The following is an 18,022-nucleotide window of genomic DNA, read 5'->3' on the forward strand; positions in this document are numbered from 1 at the left end:
TAGGTCAGGGGTCTTCCACGTTTTTCAGCCAAGGACCCATAAGCTGACATAGGGATGAAGCAGGGACCCCCACTACATAGGCCCAGGGGCGGTGACGTTTCAATATTCAAATGGGTGCTCGTTTTTGACCCCGCCCCCCCCCCCTCCCCCCCGCCCTCCCCCCCCGCCCCCGCCCCCGCCCCCGCCCGCCTGCCTGCCTGCTCGGCCAGCCGCTTAGACAAAATGATAATAATGACCATTGCTATGTTTGGCCACTAGAGGGCACTGAAAACCCACAACGCTAATATGTTCCCCATTTTCAGCAGTTTTGTGACACTTTGGTATCATGCCAATAAAGCTCCTTTGAATTTAATTGAAAACCAATGAAACAGAGCAGCCTGAATTAAAAATGCAGACAGGCCTATACTTGAGTAACTGTAAATGTACAAACGTATTGGTATCAAAATATCCCATTTCATGTCAGCAAAAGAAAAGGCATTTTTTTTCCATCATTGAGTACTTTATTTACAGTTTGCCAATAGTACAGTGGTACGATAACGATGTCATAAAATGAATGCACTGTAGGAATTTTTTATGACACACGAGCAATCATGACTTTTCAGCAATCAGTGTGTTTCAACATCTTAACACAGTAATTAATGCATGATATTGCACCTACATTAACATGCTACAAGCAGAAACAGACCTTTTTTTCCCAAGATCTTTGTCTATTTTAATTGTGGAGGAACAGGAACATGTTTTTTTTTTTTATGTAATATTTTCTGTGTAAAAAGAAAAAGAGAAAAAAAACCCTAATAAATATTGTCAAAAAAATGTGGATGAAACATCTCTCCCTCCCTGATCGCGGTCTGTCACCTTCACTGTGCCTGCTGCAGTGCTGCTTGGCCATCATGGATCTCTAGAAATGAAAAGGGGGAGAGGGGAATAAAAAAAAAAGTATTACAACCATGACATTGACAACAATATTGCTACAGTAAATTACAATTAGCCTATTATAGTAAACCTTGCATCATGCAGTACAGTATTTTTTAGTTTTTTAGTACCTACCATTTATTTATCAGGAACGTGTTTCTCCTCTGGGCTCCTCTTGAGATGAAGTCATTGGCTATGACATCCAGGTCAATCTTCCTTGCCAAATCACTGTAACAGTCTAACAGAGCAAGGTGATTGAGTCTTCCTTGCCCCATTGTGGATCGCAGATAGGTTTTCAGTCTCCGTAGGCCAGAAAATGACCTTTCTGAGCTGCATGATGTCACAGGGATAGTCAGTGCTTGTTTCACCAGTCTTGTGAGTTCTTCACAAACACCTCTCCTGGTGCCTCCCTGGTCACCCTTCAAAAAGTTGACGACATCATTGAAGGTAGACAGGCGATGTCCTTGGGTCTTTGCCATCTGCAGGCAAACGTCACGATGCAGTGTCAGCCTGGCTTCATCAAAGTCGTCTCCATAGAATTGCATCATGCGTTTGCAGTCGCTGTTTCCGACAACAAAATCCTCCACATCTTGCATGTGTGTGTATACAGCAGCACTAAATCTGCTGTCCAGAGATGATGATGCTGTGTCCATCACCTCAAAGTATTGCTGTCGGTGCATTTCTTAAGGCGTTTGGATGTGTGGAGGAGCGCCTCCATCGTCAAAGCGGCTGGGAACCTTCCTTAGTCTGGGCACTTGTGGGCTCTGCAAACCCAGTGTTTCAGCTTCTGCAGTAGTGGTTTCCCAAAACGTTTGGAAATCCTCACGAAGAGATGCAATTCCCCCTCGGAGTGAGTCCACCATCTCTTTAGCTTTCTTGAGGTTCAACTGGTGGTGTTGAAGTGACGTGTTGACCATTTCCACACGAGAGAAAAACTTCAGCATGAGTTTCAAACCAAAAAACGTGCTAAAAGTCTCTAGCTGCATACGCGTGCCACGGGCTTTACTGCCTGCCTTATCCCCGCTTAGCTCCATGTCCTCGAGTAAGTCCATGAGTGCACTGTAGTTGGAAGCAATGGACTGCAGCGATGCCGTTTTCGTGGTCCAGCGTGTGGGGCACAGGGGCTGTAGAGACGGTGCGTCTTCGTCTTGGTATTCCTTAAACCAGGCAAGTCGCTTTGGCGAATCTCTGATGAGGGTTACCAGGTCACGAACAATTCCCAATGTGACAGTGCACCATGGAATTTTTTGGGCTACATCCTGCACAACTAAATTCAAAACATGTGCGGTGCAATGAACGTACAGTGCTCGGGGCTCCAGTTCCTGCATGCGGGCTTGTAATCCTGTTCTGATGCCAGACATGTTTGCAGCACCATCGTAACATTGTCCTCTGCAGTTGCTTACTGGCAGTCCCAGCCGTACAAAGACGTCATTCAACAGCCGAAACAGTGTGTCTGCTGTGGTCTTTGAGGTCTCATAAAATCCAACAAAATATTCCTGAGTGTCCAGCTGCTCATCCACAAAACGAAAACAGATTGACACTTGCTCCTTGACTGTAATGTCGGCTGTCTCGTCCATCAGCACAGAGAAACACTCAGCAGACTGTATTTCCGTAACTAGTGTTCTGAGCAAATGATGAGCCATAATTTCGAGCATTTCGTTGAGGATCTTAGAAGACAACCATCTATTCTCCTTGCGTTGTAGCCATGCTTGGAGGTGTGGCTCAGCTTCTTCGCCACGCATTTCCAAATTTGTGACCAAATTTGACGTTTCATCTGTTTTGCCTCTGATGGCCAGTCCCTGGGTTGCCAGCCACCGAAGAGTAGATAACGTCCCCCGTAACGCTATAGTTGCATCAGCCATCTGCAGTTGTTTACCAGTCGACATGGCAGCGAGAACGTTTACACCAGCAGTAACATTTGCCACGAAAATAGAAGCAGCACGATGCAGCTCACCTTTTTCGTGCCGACGGAATCTTTCGAGTGCTTTAGTCCAGTTGGAAAATCCATCGATTGTAAATGCTTTCAAGGACTCTTGGTCATGCATCTGGTTCGGAAGTGCGGCGTTCTTTTCTGCAGCTTGGGTGCAAATCGCACAAAAAACTTTGTTTTTGGTTGAGTCATACGTGATCCACGGGAACTTCTCTTTCCAGGACAGTTGATATGTACGGCCTTTTGGTCCCTTGCTCTGCACGTCTTTGCGGGCACTGCTGCTGCTGTCGCTCGGTACAGAAGGGGCGTTTGTTGTTTCAGCTGTGGTGCTGTCAGCCTCGACAGGGGGGTCATCAAGAGGTCGGGCACTGCTGCTGCTGCTGCTGCTGTGCAGGAGGGGCCTGGGTGCGAAGAAGGAATGTGTCGTCTTCGTCGGCAGCCCGGCGCTTGGTTCTTCTAGGTCTGGTGGTGCCAGGTTGGTCTCGCCGGCGTCGCTGCTGTTCTTTGCCGCCTCGACAGGTCCTGGGGTCCGGCTGGCAGGCGTGGTGAAAAGTAGGGTCTTCTGGGTGAATCTCTGCTTCTTCTTTGCTGGAGGCATATTGTCTTGCTGAGTCAGCTGGACAATAATGTGTGAGAGATAGGCTACACTGCTGTCTTTTTATCCTTTACCTGCCAGGTTAAGACAATGCCATACATTAGCATTTCTAAAGGACAAGGGCACCTCGGCACAGGATTGGACGCTAGTTTGCTTTGCTGATCAGTGGGGGGAAAAGTTTTATTTAGTATCACTTTAGTTAGTAGGCCTATCACTACAATATAGAAATACTCTGTTACAAATATAAGTCCTGAATTAAAAATGCTGGCATGCTTACTTGAGTAAAAGTCCAAAAGTATTGGTATAACATAAAAAGCCTACAAAAAGGAAAAGCTAGGCTTTAGGTCTATACTGTATAGACCTACTGTATATTTGTGTATTTATATTTTTTTGGCACTGTGTTGATAAGTAGTTCCTAATGTTTGGATGAATGGACCATTGTAAGTTCTTTGAGTTTGCAATATGCTTAGAAAAGTCACTTAAAATTGCAATCCATTATAGAAACGTTAAGCACTACTATTCTTTGTTGTGTTGTGTTTTTTTTTTTCAAACTGTTCTCGACACTCGGCTGTACACAAGTTCCAACAGTCCTTTTTATTTTTCTTACTGTCCTGTAACCTTAACTGGGTGACTTAATTTCCCCTTCCCCTTCTTTGTATATACTTACTGATTGTTTAGACTTACTGTTTTCTCTTTTATTATATATTTTTTCTCTCTCATTTTCTTTTCTTTACATATCTACTGCATAGTACTGTGTTCTATTCGTCTGTGTCATTCAATGTTATATGATATACTTTAATGGTTTCCTGTTGAAATAAGCTTAGTCTTTTCAGGATCTCATTTTAGTAGACCTTGTACCAGTGAACTGTACCGTCATGAAACTGTACATTTTCCTATGCAAACTTCTAATAAAGCCTTCAATCAATCAAATAGGCTTTAGGCTACATCAATTATATGTAATTCAAAGGAGCTTTACTGGCATGATAAAATACTATAATGCCTCATTCACATAGGGAGCAGCAAAGCTAAAGTTTAGCTTGCTTGGTCAATGTTATCTCAATGGAAACCAGCTTTAAAGCTTTCAAAGCTTTGTTCTGTGTATCTCCTGTATCTTTAAAGCTGGTTTCCATTGAGATAACATTGACCAAGCAAGCAAAACTTTAGCTTTGCTGCTCCCTATGTGAATGAGGCATAAGAACAGTTCAGTTGAGATTTTTTTTTAATTATTTTGGAGGTGGGGGTAGAATACTGTAGAGCTACATGGCTACATCACACAGAGTAGACATACAGCCAGGATGTGGAGGCGGGCTATGACGCTGGGTGACGCCCTCGAAAGGGACAAAGCCGACGTGTGATATCGGCAGAGTGCCAGGAATGCAGTTTGGCCAGTTTGGGGCGAACGACTGAGTGCTAGGAATTGTCGGCGAAAAATCAATGGGCTCTCATAACAGTACGCTCAAGCACTCACGCGCCCCCTATGTTCCCGCCGCTGCATAGGCCCCCTGTTGAATATTCAGAATTTCAGGGTTCCTTGTGCACATATACTTGTCAGCTTTTAGTGTAAAATTAGATGCTGCATATTATGCAGCATCTAATTTTACACAGCACGTGATAGGTACAACAAGCATATGTGTGCTGGATGAATCAAAATAGGCCTTCAGTAAATGCATAAATGTGCATGGAGGATGTATCAACGTAGAGTTGTTTTTTTACAACAAGGGTTCATATTTTAGATTGTAATTAGGGAAAAGAAAAGGTGAGTGTTAAAATGTTTTCATTTGCCTCATTCTATTGTTTTATCACGTTTACCGTGCTAAAATGTGGGGCATGCGTACGCATGAGGGCATGTGTACAAGTGGCTAAATATGTCTTTTTAGACACAATAAGCCAGCAGTTTCTTTATTGCTATTTACAGTAACACTTCTAGCCTCCATAAGTCATATCCAACCATGAAAGTTTGCGTTGTATCTTGGGAATGGGCTTATTCTGTGTAAAATTCCATATTTAGTCACTTGTACGCATGCCCCCAACCACTGAAATAAGAATCTCTAAAACAATAGAAAGAAGTAAATTAAATCATTTTAACTCTTTGAGCGCCAGCGCCCTCTAGGGGCCAAAGAATGCCAGCGCATCTCTCATAGGCGAGCGCTTTAGCTTCCAGGACTTCAGCTTCCAGGACCTGACGTGCTCACGTTCATGCACGGCATGGAAATGTCCCGGATGAAGATGCCAACAGAATGGCTATTCCCATTTTGTCATCTAAAAGATCATTTTTGGGCGATTTCGCCGTAAATAAACCTCGCGCCGCTTTCCTAAAACACAAAAAAGAGATATAAGCCTTTAAAGATGCGGTCTTTCATTGGATTAGGCGGAGATTGGCGATTGCGTTCGCAAATTACGGCCGGCCGGGACGTTGTTAGCTTTCGGCTAGTAACTACAAAAATCATGCCAGGCTTCAGAAGGCCTCTTATCATTTTATTCATATAATTAAATAAAGCCGAACTACTTCGGGATCGGCACACTCGTGTACTCATCGGAAGCGGCGCCGAACATCGGGTGAACATTGGGGAGCTCAAAAATGTATTTTAAACCATTTTTAATGGAATATATCGTCGGACAGAGTAGAACGGCTAACTGGCTAGCGGCTAGCGAGCCAGGACCCCCCACGACTCTACAAGCAGCTCGGGGTAAGTGAATTAATAAAAAAAAGATTGTATTGGATTGAAATAAAGCCGAACTAGTTCGGGATCGGCACCAGATGAGTTAACACTCATCTTTTATATTGTTTAATTACAATCTAAAATATGAACCTGTGTTATAAAAAACTAAAGTTGTCCTTTAAAAGTGATTATTTTTCATTTGAAGGACCCCCAGTCTGATGAGCATAAGGCCATGGGCCCCCAAATAATAACAGTTATACAACAGTAGTTCCAACGAAGCAATCTGATTGGTTCAAATAGCTCTCTACTACCCATGATGAAAACAAGCGTTATGGACAGGGACATGCTGGCCATTGGGAAAAGCCGGTTCATTCCCGGCCGGTCCAGGCCGGCCATTAGGAAAGAAATGTCGTGCAGAAACCTCGTATCTCCAAGATTCAAATTTGTAATTTTTTTCGCAAAGCAAAGCCCTGCTTCATCATACAAGGCCGTCTCACAAAAGTAGTGAAAACAGCAGATCTACAAGCACACAACGCCTCGCGGTGCGAGGCGTTGTGTGCTTGTAGATCGGCTGTTTTCACTAGTTTAAATCATTTTTAAAATGATAAATACAAAACAAACGGTTTTGGACATACAAGGTTTCCACCTGACAACGACGAAATATAACTCATGTAATTGGCCCACTGGCTTGGTCACAAATCTTTGAGTAGCAGCAGCGCTATAGAGGGCTTTTTCCCGGGCTGAATCGGGGGCCCAGCACGTCCCTGGTTATGGAACAGGTCTCATCAAACAAAAGAATCAGCTGTGCCGGTCGCGAAAGAGCCGCCGGGCTGCCTGTCTATGCTAAGCGTCGATGCTAAAAGTTTTCATGTGAAGTTCAGAGACATAGTAGCGAAATCTGGCATTCAAAATGGAATATCGAATATCTTAATTACAATGAAATGAAGTTTCCGTGTTTTTTTTTCTTTTAGGGTGACTGTTGTATATTCACCATATTACACTCGTGCTTTATCGTGGTTATCGGCACTTCAGCCCTGCCTACGGAACCTGCCTGTCGGCTCATTCCTGCAGCAATGCTGGCGTGCCGATAATCATGATAAAGCACACCCTCTCGTGTAATATTGCTTAAATACTGTATATACATCTCTTGGACCCCATTAAGGGTCCATTTGTATATGCCGCCCTCGTGGTCCCCGGACTTTCCTGATAACTGAGTGGTAAGGGGGGCTCTCAGGGAATCAGGAGGTTGCTGGTTCAACCCTCAACTCGCCCAGTATACGTGTGGAAGACATGTGTCCCTGAGCAAGACACTCCCCCCCAAGCACTCCTCTGAGTAGCCACCTGGGAGCTGTAAATCGCTGTTGTCGGGTGGAAACCTTGTATGTCTTGTATTTATTTAAAAAAAAATAAACTGGCCGATTAAAATTTTGTATGATGAAGTAAGGCTTTAATTTACCCCCAAAACACACACACACGAAACTCGGAGATACAAGGTCTCTGCCGGACAGTGACGAAATACTCCCCTTCCCAACCACACCTTCCACAAGGACCTGCAATGACATGGAGTCCACACTGTAGGGGATAGAGACAAATCATTCCTTTTAGCACCAACAGTATAGCACTGTGCCCTTGGCTGGGGTGGGGGGTGAGGGGTGTGTGATGATGAGGACAACAGGCCTTTCCTCCCTCATCCTCTACACCCTAGAACAGTGGTTCTCAAACTTGGAGTCGGGACTCCAAGTGGGGTCCCCAAATTATTTTGTGGGGTCCCCAGATGATTGGCTTAATGTAATTTATTTTTCTCACTCAACGGTAAACAAATCAACATACAGTATAAGAGTATACAGGGTATCTGCACATTTATAAAGTCACAATTTAAGGACTTTCAGGCGTTGTGAGCATGTAGATCTGCTATTTTCCCAATATGTATCTGTGGAACCGAGTCACATTAATTGTAATAGCTACAATTCCGAGTGCTTGTCAGGGTGGGGGTCCCCAGTTCAAATATGTTTATTTTGGGGGTCACGGCATAAAAACGTTTCAGAACCCCTGCCCTAGAAGAAACACACTGCACATCAACTCTGAAAGTTGAATCAAATCTTCGTTGAATTAACACCCTGGATTTTTACCATGCACCAGAAGAGTAAAAATGACTTGTAAGAGTCTGTTTTTTTAATTTTTAACACTCTCAGAGGAACAATAGGAACCCTTTTACTGTGCACCATGAAAGCCTGAGAGGCTAGTACTTAGCGGCATGACAAATTCTGTAAGAGCACAAGGAGGGTGGAGGGAGACAACGGCACACGGGGGGAGGGGGGGGGGGGGAGAGAGAGAGAGAGAGAGAGAGAGAGAGAGAGAGAGAGAGAGAGAGAGAGAGAGAACAAGTATAGGAAGAGTGGAGAGAGAGAGAGAGCGAGAGAGAAGCACTCTGTGGAGCTGGGAGAGAGAAAGAAGAATGCACACAGGGCAGTGAAATGAACAGAGACATGCAGAGCAGTGAGGAGATGGAGAGAGGGAGAGCGAGAGAGAGAGAGATGAGAGAAATAAGAAAGCAGTAAAGCTTTAGGCTGCAGGCAATCTATATGAGCCCTGGGAGGGGGTGAGAGGGGAGGGGGTGGTGGTAGGTGTACTGAAATTCAGCGGTATAACATTAATCTCGTGCCTCTTTCCAGGGGGCTTGCTTGCTTGGCGGTGGTGGTGGGATCGAGCGACATGGCTGCCATAGCTTTGCAACTGTTTGTGTGAGTTATGACCTGGCGCCCCCCAGCCCCCCCGCCCCCCCCCCCCCTGCCAGGCCAAGCACAAGATAGCTACATCTCCCCTGCTGATTTGCTCATAAATTCAAACCCAGTGTCACCGTGTCACCATGGACCACCGGGGCCCGTCGTTGTGCCGGCCGGCTTAGAGAACATGGATGAGAGCGAGACAGAGGTGTCGCACCAAATTCTGGGCCCTGCATGGGTACAAGGATTCACTTACATTTTGTGCTTTAACTATTGAAAAATAGCAGATATACAAGCTCGCAGTGCGGCACCGAGTGCCGCGATGCGAGCTTGTAGATCTGCTATTTTAGAAAAATCGTGAACATTTTTGGGGATAATATTTCAAATCCTACTAAGATTTTTTGAAAAAACTATGTTTCTATGTCAGCGGTGCTCAAACATTTTCATGGGAAGGACCCCCAAAATGATATGAATTTGGCCACGGACGGACCCCCATCTCAAAATATTTAGTTCCAGGGACCCCCCAGAAGCAAAATTTGACTTACAAATGTTCGCTTAAAAAGTACATATATTCAAAGATTTGCACACTTTTTCCACGACTTTTCAAAAATAGCAGATCCACAAGCTCGCAGCTGTGAGCTTGTATATCTGCTATTTTTCAAGTATAAAATAATGAAGGCCCCTCCACCTTGGGCCCTAGTAACCCAGTCCCACTTTCAACCCCCTTGTGACGCCCTTGGAGAGACAGAGCCTGCACAGCCGGCTTGTTTTATGTCATGTTTTAGATGACAGACGGAGACAGCTCAATCCTACACTGCATGCTGTTATCCTGGCAATTACCATTGTATGTGACTACAGGGTGTGTGTGCTGTTTGCATGCATGCTTATCAAAGCCTCGATTGAGGAGGCTGTGTGTTATGAAACAATCGATGCTGAAAGAAATGTGCTTAGTCCAGCAAAGAGCCTCAGAGGTCCCCTTTCCTTAAACCCATTCAGAACGGGTACACATTTTGTGTATCATTATTGTATGCTTTAACTATTGAAAAATAGCAGATATACAAGCTCACAGCGTGGCACCGAGTGCCGCGCTGCAAGCTTGTAGATCTGCTATTTTTGAAAAATCGTGAAAATTAGAATTTTTACCCGATTCTATAAGTGTCTTTTGAATCCTTCTAAGGTTTTTTTGAAAAACCTATGTTTCTATGTCAGCAATCTGGCCAGCCATCGTCAAAGAAAAGGTGCTCAGTTAGTCTGTTCTTGAGAGACTAGTAGTCTACTATGTCAGTGGTTCTCAAACCTTTTCATGTGAAGGACCCCCAAACTGATATTTATTTGGCCACACGGACCCCCATCTCAAAATATTTAATTCCAGGGACCACCCAGAAGCAAAATTTGAGTTACAAACGTTTGCTTTGAAAATACATATATTCAAAGATTTGCACACATTTTCATGACTTTTTTTTTCAAAAATAGCAGATCTACAAGCTCGCAGCTTGTATGAGCTGTGTGAGCTTGTATATCTGCTATTTTTCACTGGTTAAATCATTCAATAATTCTAGGCCTAAATGGGTTTAACCAAGCTATTCTGCTGCGTGCTGAAAAAATGCGTACAGTCCAGAAATTACTGTAAGCATTAGCCCTGGCTGTTGACAGTTACCCTCTGGCCTCCATGGAGTTCATGGCTGTGAACCCGTAACCTTTGTCCCTGGTTGACACATGCAAGACAAGTGTGTGCATTTATATCCATGGTATGCATGCAGGGCAAGCATGCATGCACACACACACACACACACACACACACACACACACACACACACACACACACACACACACACACACACACACACACACACACACACACACACACACACACACACACACACACACACACACACACACACACACACACACACACACACACACACACCATGTGTAATCTCTGATGTCCCATGAGCCCAGAGTAGTTTACAAGCATTACAAAAGGCTTATTGTAGGGTTAAGACTTGTTATGTAAGGTAACTGACCCTATACTGCCTCCCACATGGATTACACTCAAGGCTAGACAGGTAGCCTGCAAAGACTAAACTATACAGATAGTAAGTAGCCTGTTACTTGCAAGACCATGATTTAACTATAGGCTATATCACATTTCGCTGCTGCCCCTTTAGCAAAATAAAACGTTGAAGCCTACTATAATAAAAAGGTAAACTGGGGGCTTGAAAAAAGCTAATTTGTGGTTAATATATTTTCGCAAAAAGGGGTTTTAACTTCACCATGCAGACATCAGTATCTGGATCTGACAATATTGTTTAAACGTGTTTTTTTGTATTATTATTTCGATTAGACCCGTTAAGAGCTTGTAGATCCAATATTTTCGCTATTTATTTGGGACGAAAAGAGAAAATGTTTGAAAATGTTCACCTATTATGACATTCCCAAAATAGATGCCACATTGAAAGTGGTTAATACAATAATGATTGCAAACAATACAGGCCATCTAAATTATAACAGTTGCGGACAATATATGCATAAAATAACTGAATTTAAGGTTTCATGTGAACACTATAGGGGGTGGCCATTGCCATCCCCTTGATGCCCAAAAATGACGCCCCTGATTTCAGCAGCAACAGAGCAGATAAGGAGCTCTCTTTGCCTACCTTGGATTCGGGTTGGCTGGGCACGGTAGCCTGGGACCGCTGCAGGTCCCGATGCTGTGGCTCGTTCTCCTCGCTGATCTCCGTCATGTTGAAAGGGGCTCCTCAAACACTAAACACTGCCGCTGCATTCATCGTCCATGGTCAACGTGTGGGCAAAGTTTCGAGCGTCAATATGCTATTCGATCAACGGCATCCATCCGGCGAGTAGATTCTGCACTGGAGCTCGTTCAACTCACTTTGAGAATCGGAACATAACGTATCCTTACCTCGTAAAACAATTAGACAGTTAAGAGGAGTAGTAGGCTACTGCTACGCTTTTGGCTGGCAGTAGCCTATTTGCTAAATACCCGGCGGTAACTCAAAGCGATCAGAATGTGTGTGTACGTGTATATCCACCACTCTCGCCTCCCATGCATCCGTCTCGGATGCTTACGTTCGCAAACTGCCAGCCGGCTCTCCGAGCGACACGCGTTTTTCAGCACTCAAACTTTGGTTGTCTGTGGAACGGCGCTCATGTCTGCGTGGCCCCCATTGGACCAGACAGCGCTACGATGCATGCACACGTCACGGACCGACTGGCTGAAAAAGAGCCATGACGCTCGCAGCAGAGCAGAGAGTGGTGGTACAACTTAGCCGCAGGCACTTGCTTGCGTGCTCTGCTCAGGCTTTGTAAAGCAGCCGGTCATAAAAGCAGTCACAGCAGCGGCATGGCTCGCTGTCCACCAGTGGTCGGTCCTGAAACTGATTCAGCACCATGGCCAGCGCCAGACTCACTGTGCCCATGTTATGTTCCCCTCTCAACGTTTTTATGGCCGTTCCCTAAAGATGAATGGTGCATAAAAACTGTCTACCAGACTCTGAACTAAATTAGCTATAGCAGGGGTCGTCTTCAACGTTTTCAGGCCAAGGACCCCTTAGCTGAGAGAGACATGAAGCCTTTACATATTGTATAAATGTTTGATACAGATTTTCATTGATTTCATATTAGATTCATAAACTTGTTTGACAGCACTGTCATCAGTCAGTTAGATTCGTGTTAATGGGTTTTGTTTTTTAGATTTTTGACCACTTAAATCATCGTTACTAAACATGACATTTCACTGTGTACTTTTTTACTTCTGAACCGAACCTATTTGCGTTGAGAGCTTGTAGATCTGCTATGTTTGGCTAAAGTTCTCCTCAGAATTTGGATGCGAGGGTTCAAGTTGTTAATTTTAAAATAACTAGAAGCTGGGCCGCCCTTCGGGCGGCCCAGCTTCTACGGGCGGCCCAGCGTCTAGTCGGCGACCTGGCCAACTCGGAACAATGTAAATAGGGAATGAATGCCCCGCCCTTTAATGCAAACCCCATTATACCTGTTTTCATAGGACCCGTTTTGACCATTTGTCTGCCTGTGTCCATTTATGCCCATATATGGAGATATCTGTATCTGTCTGTCTGTCGGTGTCCATTTTATGTCCATATATGGAGATCACTGCAGTTATAGTTCTGGGTCCATTTTATGCCCATATATGCCCATATATGGAGATATCTGTCTATCTGCGTCCATTTTATGCCCATATATGGAGATCTCTGTATCTGTCTGTCTGTGTCCCTTTTATGCCCGTATATGGAGATCTTTGTGATTCTGCATCCATTGTATGCCCATATATGCCATATATGGAGATATCTGTTTATCTGCGTCCATTTTATGCCCATATATGAGATTTCTGTCGCTATTTCAAACAGATGGTCAAAACGGGTCCTATGACAACAGGTATAATGGGGTTTGCATTAAAGGGGGAACCGGCACTGTGTCTGCAACACAGTCGGAGGCACAGACAGATACAGAGATCTCCATAATGGGAATAAAGGGACACAGACAAACAGATGGAGGAGGAGACAAACTTAATGCAAACCCCATTATACCTGTTGTAATAATTATCCTATCACACAAAGATTTGGCGGCCCCCCTGTAGTAACTCTGAGGAGTCATGGACCCCCTGTTGAAGACCCCTGAGCTATAGGCCTAGAGTAATGCCTACAGCAGACAATTTGATCATCTGTATTTACATGGGTGGCCATGGCACAGAAGAAGAAGGAGACCTAGAAATACTCAACATTTATTTTACTTGATTATAAAGAGCAAAAACTTTAATATCGCAAATGGTTAAAGAGGCGGTGCCATAATTTTGTACTTTTTCTGGTTTTCATGTGTCAAGGAGGTTGACAGTACTTCATTAGACCCCCTGGTGTGGTTGTTACGAGCAATTATGCATTCTCTTTTTATTTGGGTTTTTAGCTGGAGGATGCCACCTGCTGGGTCAGATGTGCCGTTCCAAAAACACCCATACTTATTACATCATAGAATCAACCCCTCCCCTAATTACCATTCAGCCAACACATGTGGCTAACTTCAGCTGGGTCACCACCCACCATGACAACCACGCATACCAATGAACTGGTGGGTGTGGCCACATAAAGACATAATTTTAACTCTTTCTGTACACTTTTTTGGAAAGATTCTTCCTCCTAGTATATAATCATAATAGTAGATAATCATGTTTTATAGAGGGGAAAATCATGGCACCCCATCTTTAATAATACTAGAAGCTGGGCCGCCCTTCGGGCGGCCCAGCGTCTAGTCGGCGACCTGGCCAACTCGGAACAATGTAAATAGGGAATGAATGCCCCGCCCTTTAATGCAAACCCCATTATACCTGTTTTCATAGGACCCGTTTTGACCATTTGTCTGCCTGTGTCCATTTATGCCCATATATGGAGATATCTGTATCTGTCTGTCTGTCGGTGTCCATTTTATGTCCATATATGGAGATCACTGCAGTTATAGTTCTGGGTCCATTTTATGCCCATATATGCCCATATATGGAGATATCTGTCTATCTGCGTCCATTTTATGCCCATATATGGAGATCTCTGTATCTGTCTGTCTGTGTCCCTTTTATGCCCGTATATGGAGATCTTTGTGATTCTGCATCCATTGTATGCCCATATATGCCATATATGGAGATATCTGTTTATCTGCGTCCATTTTATGCCCATATATGAGATTTCTGTCGCTATTTCAAACAGATGGTCAAAACGGGTCCTATGACAACAGGTATAATGGGGTTTGCATTAAAGGGGGAACCGGCACTGTGTCTGCAACACAGTCGGAGGCACAGACAGATACAGAGATCTCCATAATGGGAATAAAGGGACACAGACAAACAGATGGAGGAGGAGACAAACTTAATGCAAACCCCATTATACCTGTTGTCATAGGACCCGTTTTGACCATCTGTTTGCCTGTGTCCATTTATGCCCATATATGGAGATATCTGTATCTGTCTGTCTGCGTCCACTTTATGCCCATATATGGAGATCTTTGACCATCTGTTTGCCTGTGTCCATTTATGCCCATATATGGAGATATCTGTATTTGTCTGTCTGCATCCATTTTATGCCCATATATGGAGATCTATGCAGACACAGTGCCAGTTCCGGAAAATCCTGATGTCAGACATCAGAATCCGAACCTTTCGTGCTGGTTCCAGAAAATCGTGTATCGGATCGGGTCGGGTCGAGGCCGAGCACTGCACTACCTGCTGCGGTGGGGAACGCACGTGCCGAATTTGAAATAGGGAATGAATGCCCCACCCTTTAATGCAAACCCCATGAATGCCCCACCCTTTAATGCAAACCCCAATATACCTGTCATAGGACCCGTTTTGACCATCTGTTTGTCTTTGTCCACTTATGCCCATATATGAAGATCTCTGCACACACAGTACCGGTTGCAGAAAACTCTGATGTCAGACTTTATGCCCATATCTGGAGAACGCGCGTGCCGGTGGGAAGAAGGGTTCTCGAGATACGCGGATTACATACATACATACACATTCACAGAGATTTTGTGTTGACTCATGTGGCGTACGTGATGTCAGAGCCTTTTATGAAGTGATGTCACAATGACTCAGCGCTTGTGCCGATTTCCTCCGGAACAGCCTGATGTCAACAATCAGCTCCGCATAAGGAGATTCCGAACGTTTCGCGCCGGTTTCGGAAAACCGCGAGTCGGGTCGGGTCGAGGCCCGGCACTGCACTCCGCGCGGCGGCGGGGAACGCGCGTGCCGAATCTGAAGCCGGTGGGACGAACGGTTCTCGAGATACACGGATTACAAACAAACAGACAGAGATTTGTCGCATTTATAGATAGATGTGCTATGATACTCAGTTTAGTTATTCGTTATGTGAAAGTCCTGTGACGTCTATGACTTCTGACATCATACATACAATCCCTTTTATGCCCATACACGGGGATGTCTGTAGAACCAGCCACATAGATATGGGCTGTCTTGGCCATATTATGGATTCTGTTAGTGTGGTATTAATGTTGCCTCCATATATGGGCACTCAAGTCCTGTTAGATATGGGCTTAATACTGATGACATCAGGGAACTCCATATATGGGCATAAAAGGGATTCTGTTAGTGTGGTTTAGAGCTTAGAATTTCATCCCGAGCCCAATGGGACCCGGCGCGGGCTGGGCCGGGCTCTTGGACACGTATATGTCGGGCTTTTTTAAACCGGTAGGCAAGCGCAGCGCGGTATCATGATGTCTCTGTGACTGTGTAAACTGCACGCTCATAACTCTACGGCTGCACCGCTGCGCTGTTGTGCAACTTGACAGTTGAGCGTGCGTGTGTGTGTGTGTGTGTGTGTGTGTGTGTGTGTGTGTGTGTGTGTGTGTGTGTGTGTGTGTGTGTGTGTGTGTGTGTGTGTGTGTGTGTGTGTGTGTGTGTGTGTGTGTGTGTGTGTGTGTGTGTGACTGTGCTGTGTGTGGCTGGCTGCTGTGGCGTGTGCATGCATGCTGGTCGAGTGGAATGTCTACATTCCACTGAGAAAACCATTGTTTATGCGCAACCTCTTTTTCTTATTTAGTCATCAATATGATGTAGTACTGAAACACTGCACTACGAGTATATGCCCATAGGAGATCCCTGAAGTCATCAATATGAGAGTACTGACACAATAGACTGGCTTCCAAGTACTAGGATTATGGGTACTGTACTGCAGGGGTGCCGCGAGATAATTTGATAATATTTGGAATTTATTTGGACACTTGCAAAAATATTTAGTATCATTTTAAACTTGAAGTACAAAGTTATTTTCAGTCAGTTCTAACCAAAATGGCTATTATGTCAACGTTTTCCTTGCAACATAATCACTAAAATATCATTACTGTCAGGCAGAACGATGCAAGGCGTTGTGTGCTTGTAGATCTGCTGTTTTCACTAGTTTAGTACATTTTATAGATGATAAATACAAAACGAACGGTTTTGGACATACAAGGTTTCCACCCGACAACGACGATATGCTATAAATATAAGGTGCTGGGAGTGAAAATTATAATGTAGGGGTGCCTTGGATTAAAAAAATATATATTTTTGGGGTGCCCTGAGACAAAAAAGTTTGGGAACCCCTGATGTACTGTACTGTACTGTACTGTACTGTACTGTACTGTACTGTACTGTACTGTGTACTGTGGTTCCTGTGGAAATAAGCCTCGGCTTTCTAGGATCTCCTTTTATTTGACCTTGTACCAGTGATTTGTACTGTCATGAAACTGTACTTTTTTCTATTGCAAACCTCTAATAAATTCTTCAATCAATCAATCAATCAAAAATGGGTACAACTGATATTGCATAATCAGTGGGGCATCCTTTCCCAATACCAGTGGTGGAAAAGGTACTCACATATTTTACTTAAGTAAAAGTATCAATACTGCAATGTAGAAGTACTCCGTTACAAGTGCAGAATTCAAAATGTACTTGAGTAAAAGTACAAAAGTATTTGAATCAAAATGTACTTAAAGTACAAAAGTACTGGTATCAAAATGTACTTAAAGTACAAAAGTACTGGTATCAAAATGTACTTAAAGTACAAAAGTAAAAAGTACTCCTTATGCCGAATGTCCAATTTTATGCAAAAAAAAAAAAAAATAAGTTTTCAAATGTATACAAATCTTTGAAAATAGCAGATCAGAATAGTAGAAGTAAAAGTTTGTTTGAATTGCATCGAAAAGATGCAAATTTAAAGATTGACTTTAAATGTCAATTGTGTTTTTCTTTTTTATGCTAGGTTTGGGCCACTACACAGCCCTCAGACCTGATCCCTGATCATATGCCCATATAAGGAGATCTCTTAATGAATTGATCCCTTTTGCCTATGACTGTGATAGGGTCATAAAAGTATCAAGCTCATTCTGTGCTTGTTAGTGCTCTAACCAGTCAATTCATCAAACACAGCCACAGTACAGGGGAGGGGGTGTTTAACAACAAGCCTTCTCTATTTGTACTTGCATAGCGGAGCTTTAAGTCTTTGTGTCTCAGAGTGTCCAGTAACTCTGCAGGAGACGTTGATTGATTGAATATTACTTTATTAACAGTTTGCAAATACAAGCACAGGAAAGTACAGTTCAATACAAGGTCCGCTAAGAGGATCTTTAAACCCAAGGAAGCACTATGGCTTGTTTCCATTGAGGTCCTTTGTACTCAATTCAT

The 18,022-nt window shown here is 43.9% G+C and overlaps 1 protein-coding gene across 1 annotated transcript in view; it reads right to left on the reverse strand.

Annotated features, from left to right (window-relative positions):
- The window catches only part of LOC308302662 (SH3 and cysteine-rich domain-containing protein 2-like), a gene marked incomplete at both ends in the record, with an annotated part of 80,811 nt that extends 69,247 nt beyond the window's left edge, over positions 1–11,564 (reverse strand). Inside the window, one exon of the mRNA XM_080746947.1 lies at positions 11,478–11,564. Within this exon, the coding sequence (XP_080603073.1) occupies positions 11,478–11,564 (87 nt within the window). The remainder of the gene's footprint in view (positions 1–11,477) is intronic.
- Between the last annotated feature and the right edge of the window lie 6,458 nt (positions 11,565–18,022).

The sequence above is a fragment of the Nannobrachium achirus genome (genome assembly GCF_963921795.1).
Source record: "Nannobrachium achirus genome assembly, chromosome: 18".
NCBI classification, from domain to species: Eukaryota; Metazoa; Chordata; class Actinopteri; order Myctophiformes; family Myctophidae; genus Nannobrachium; species Nannobrachium achirus.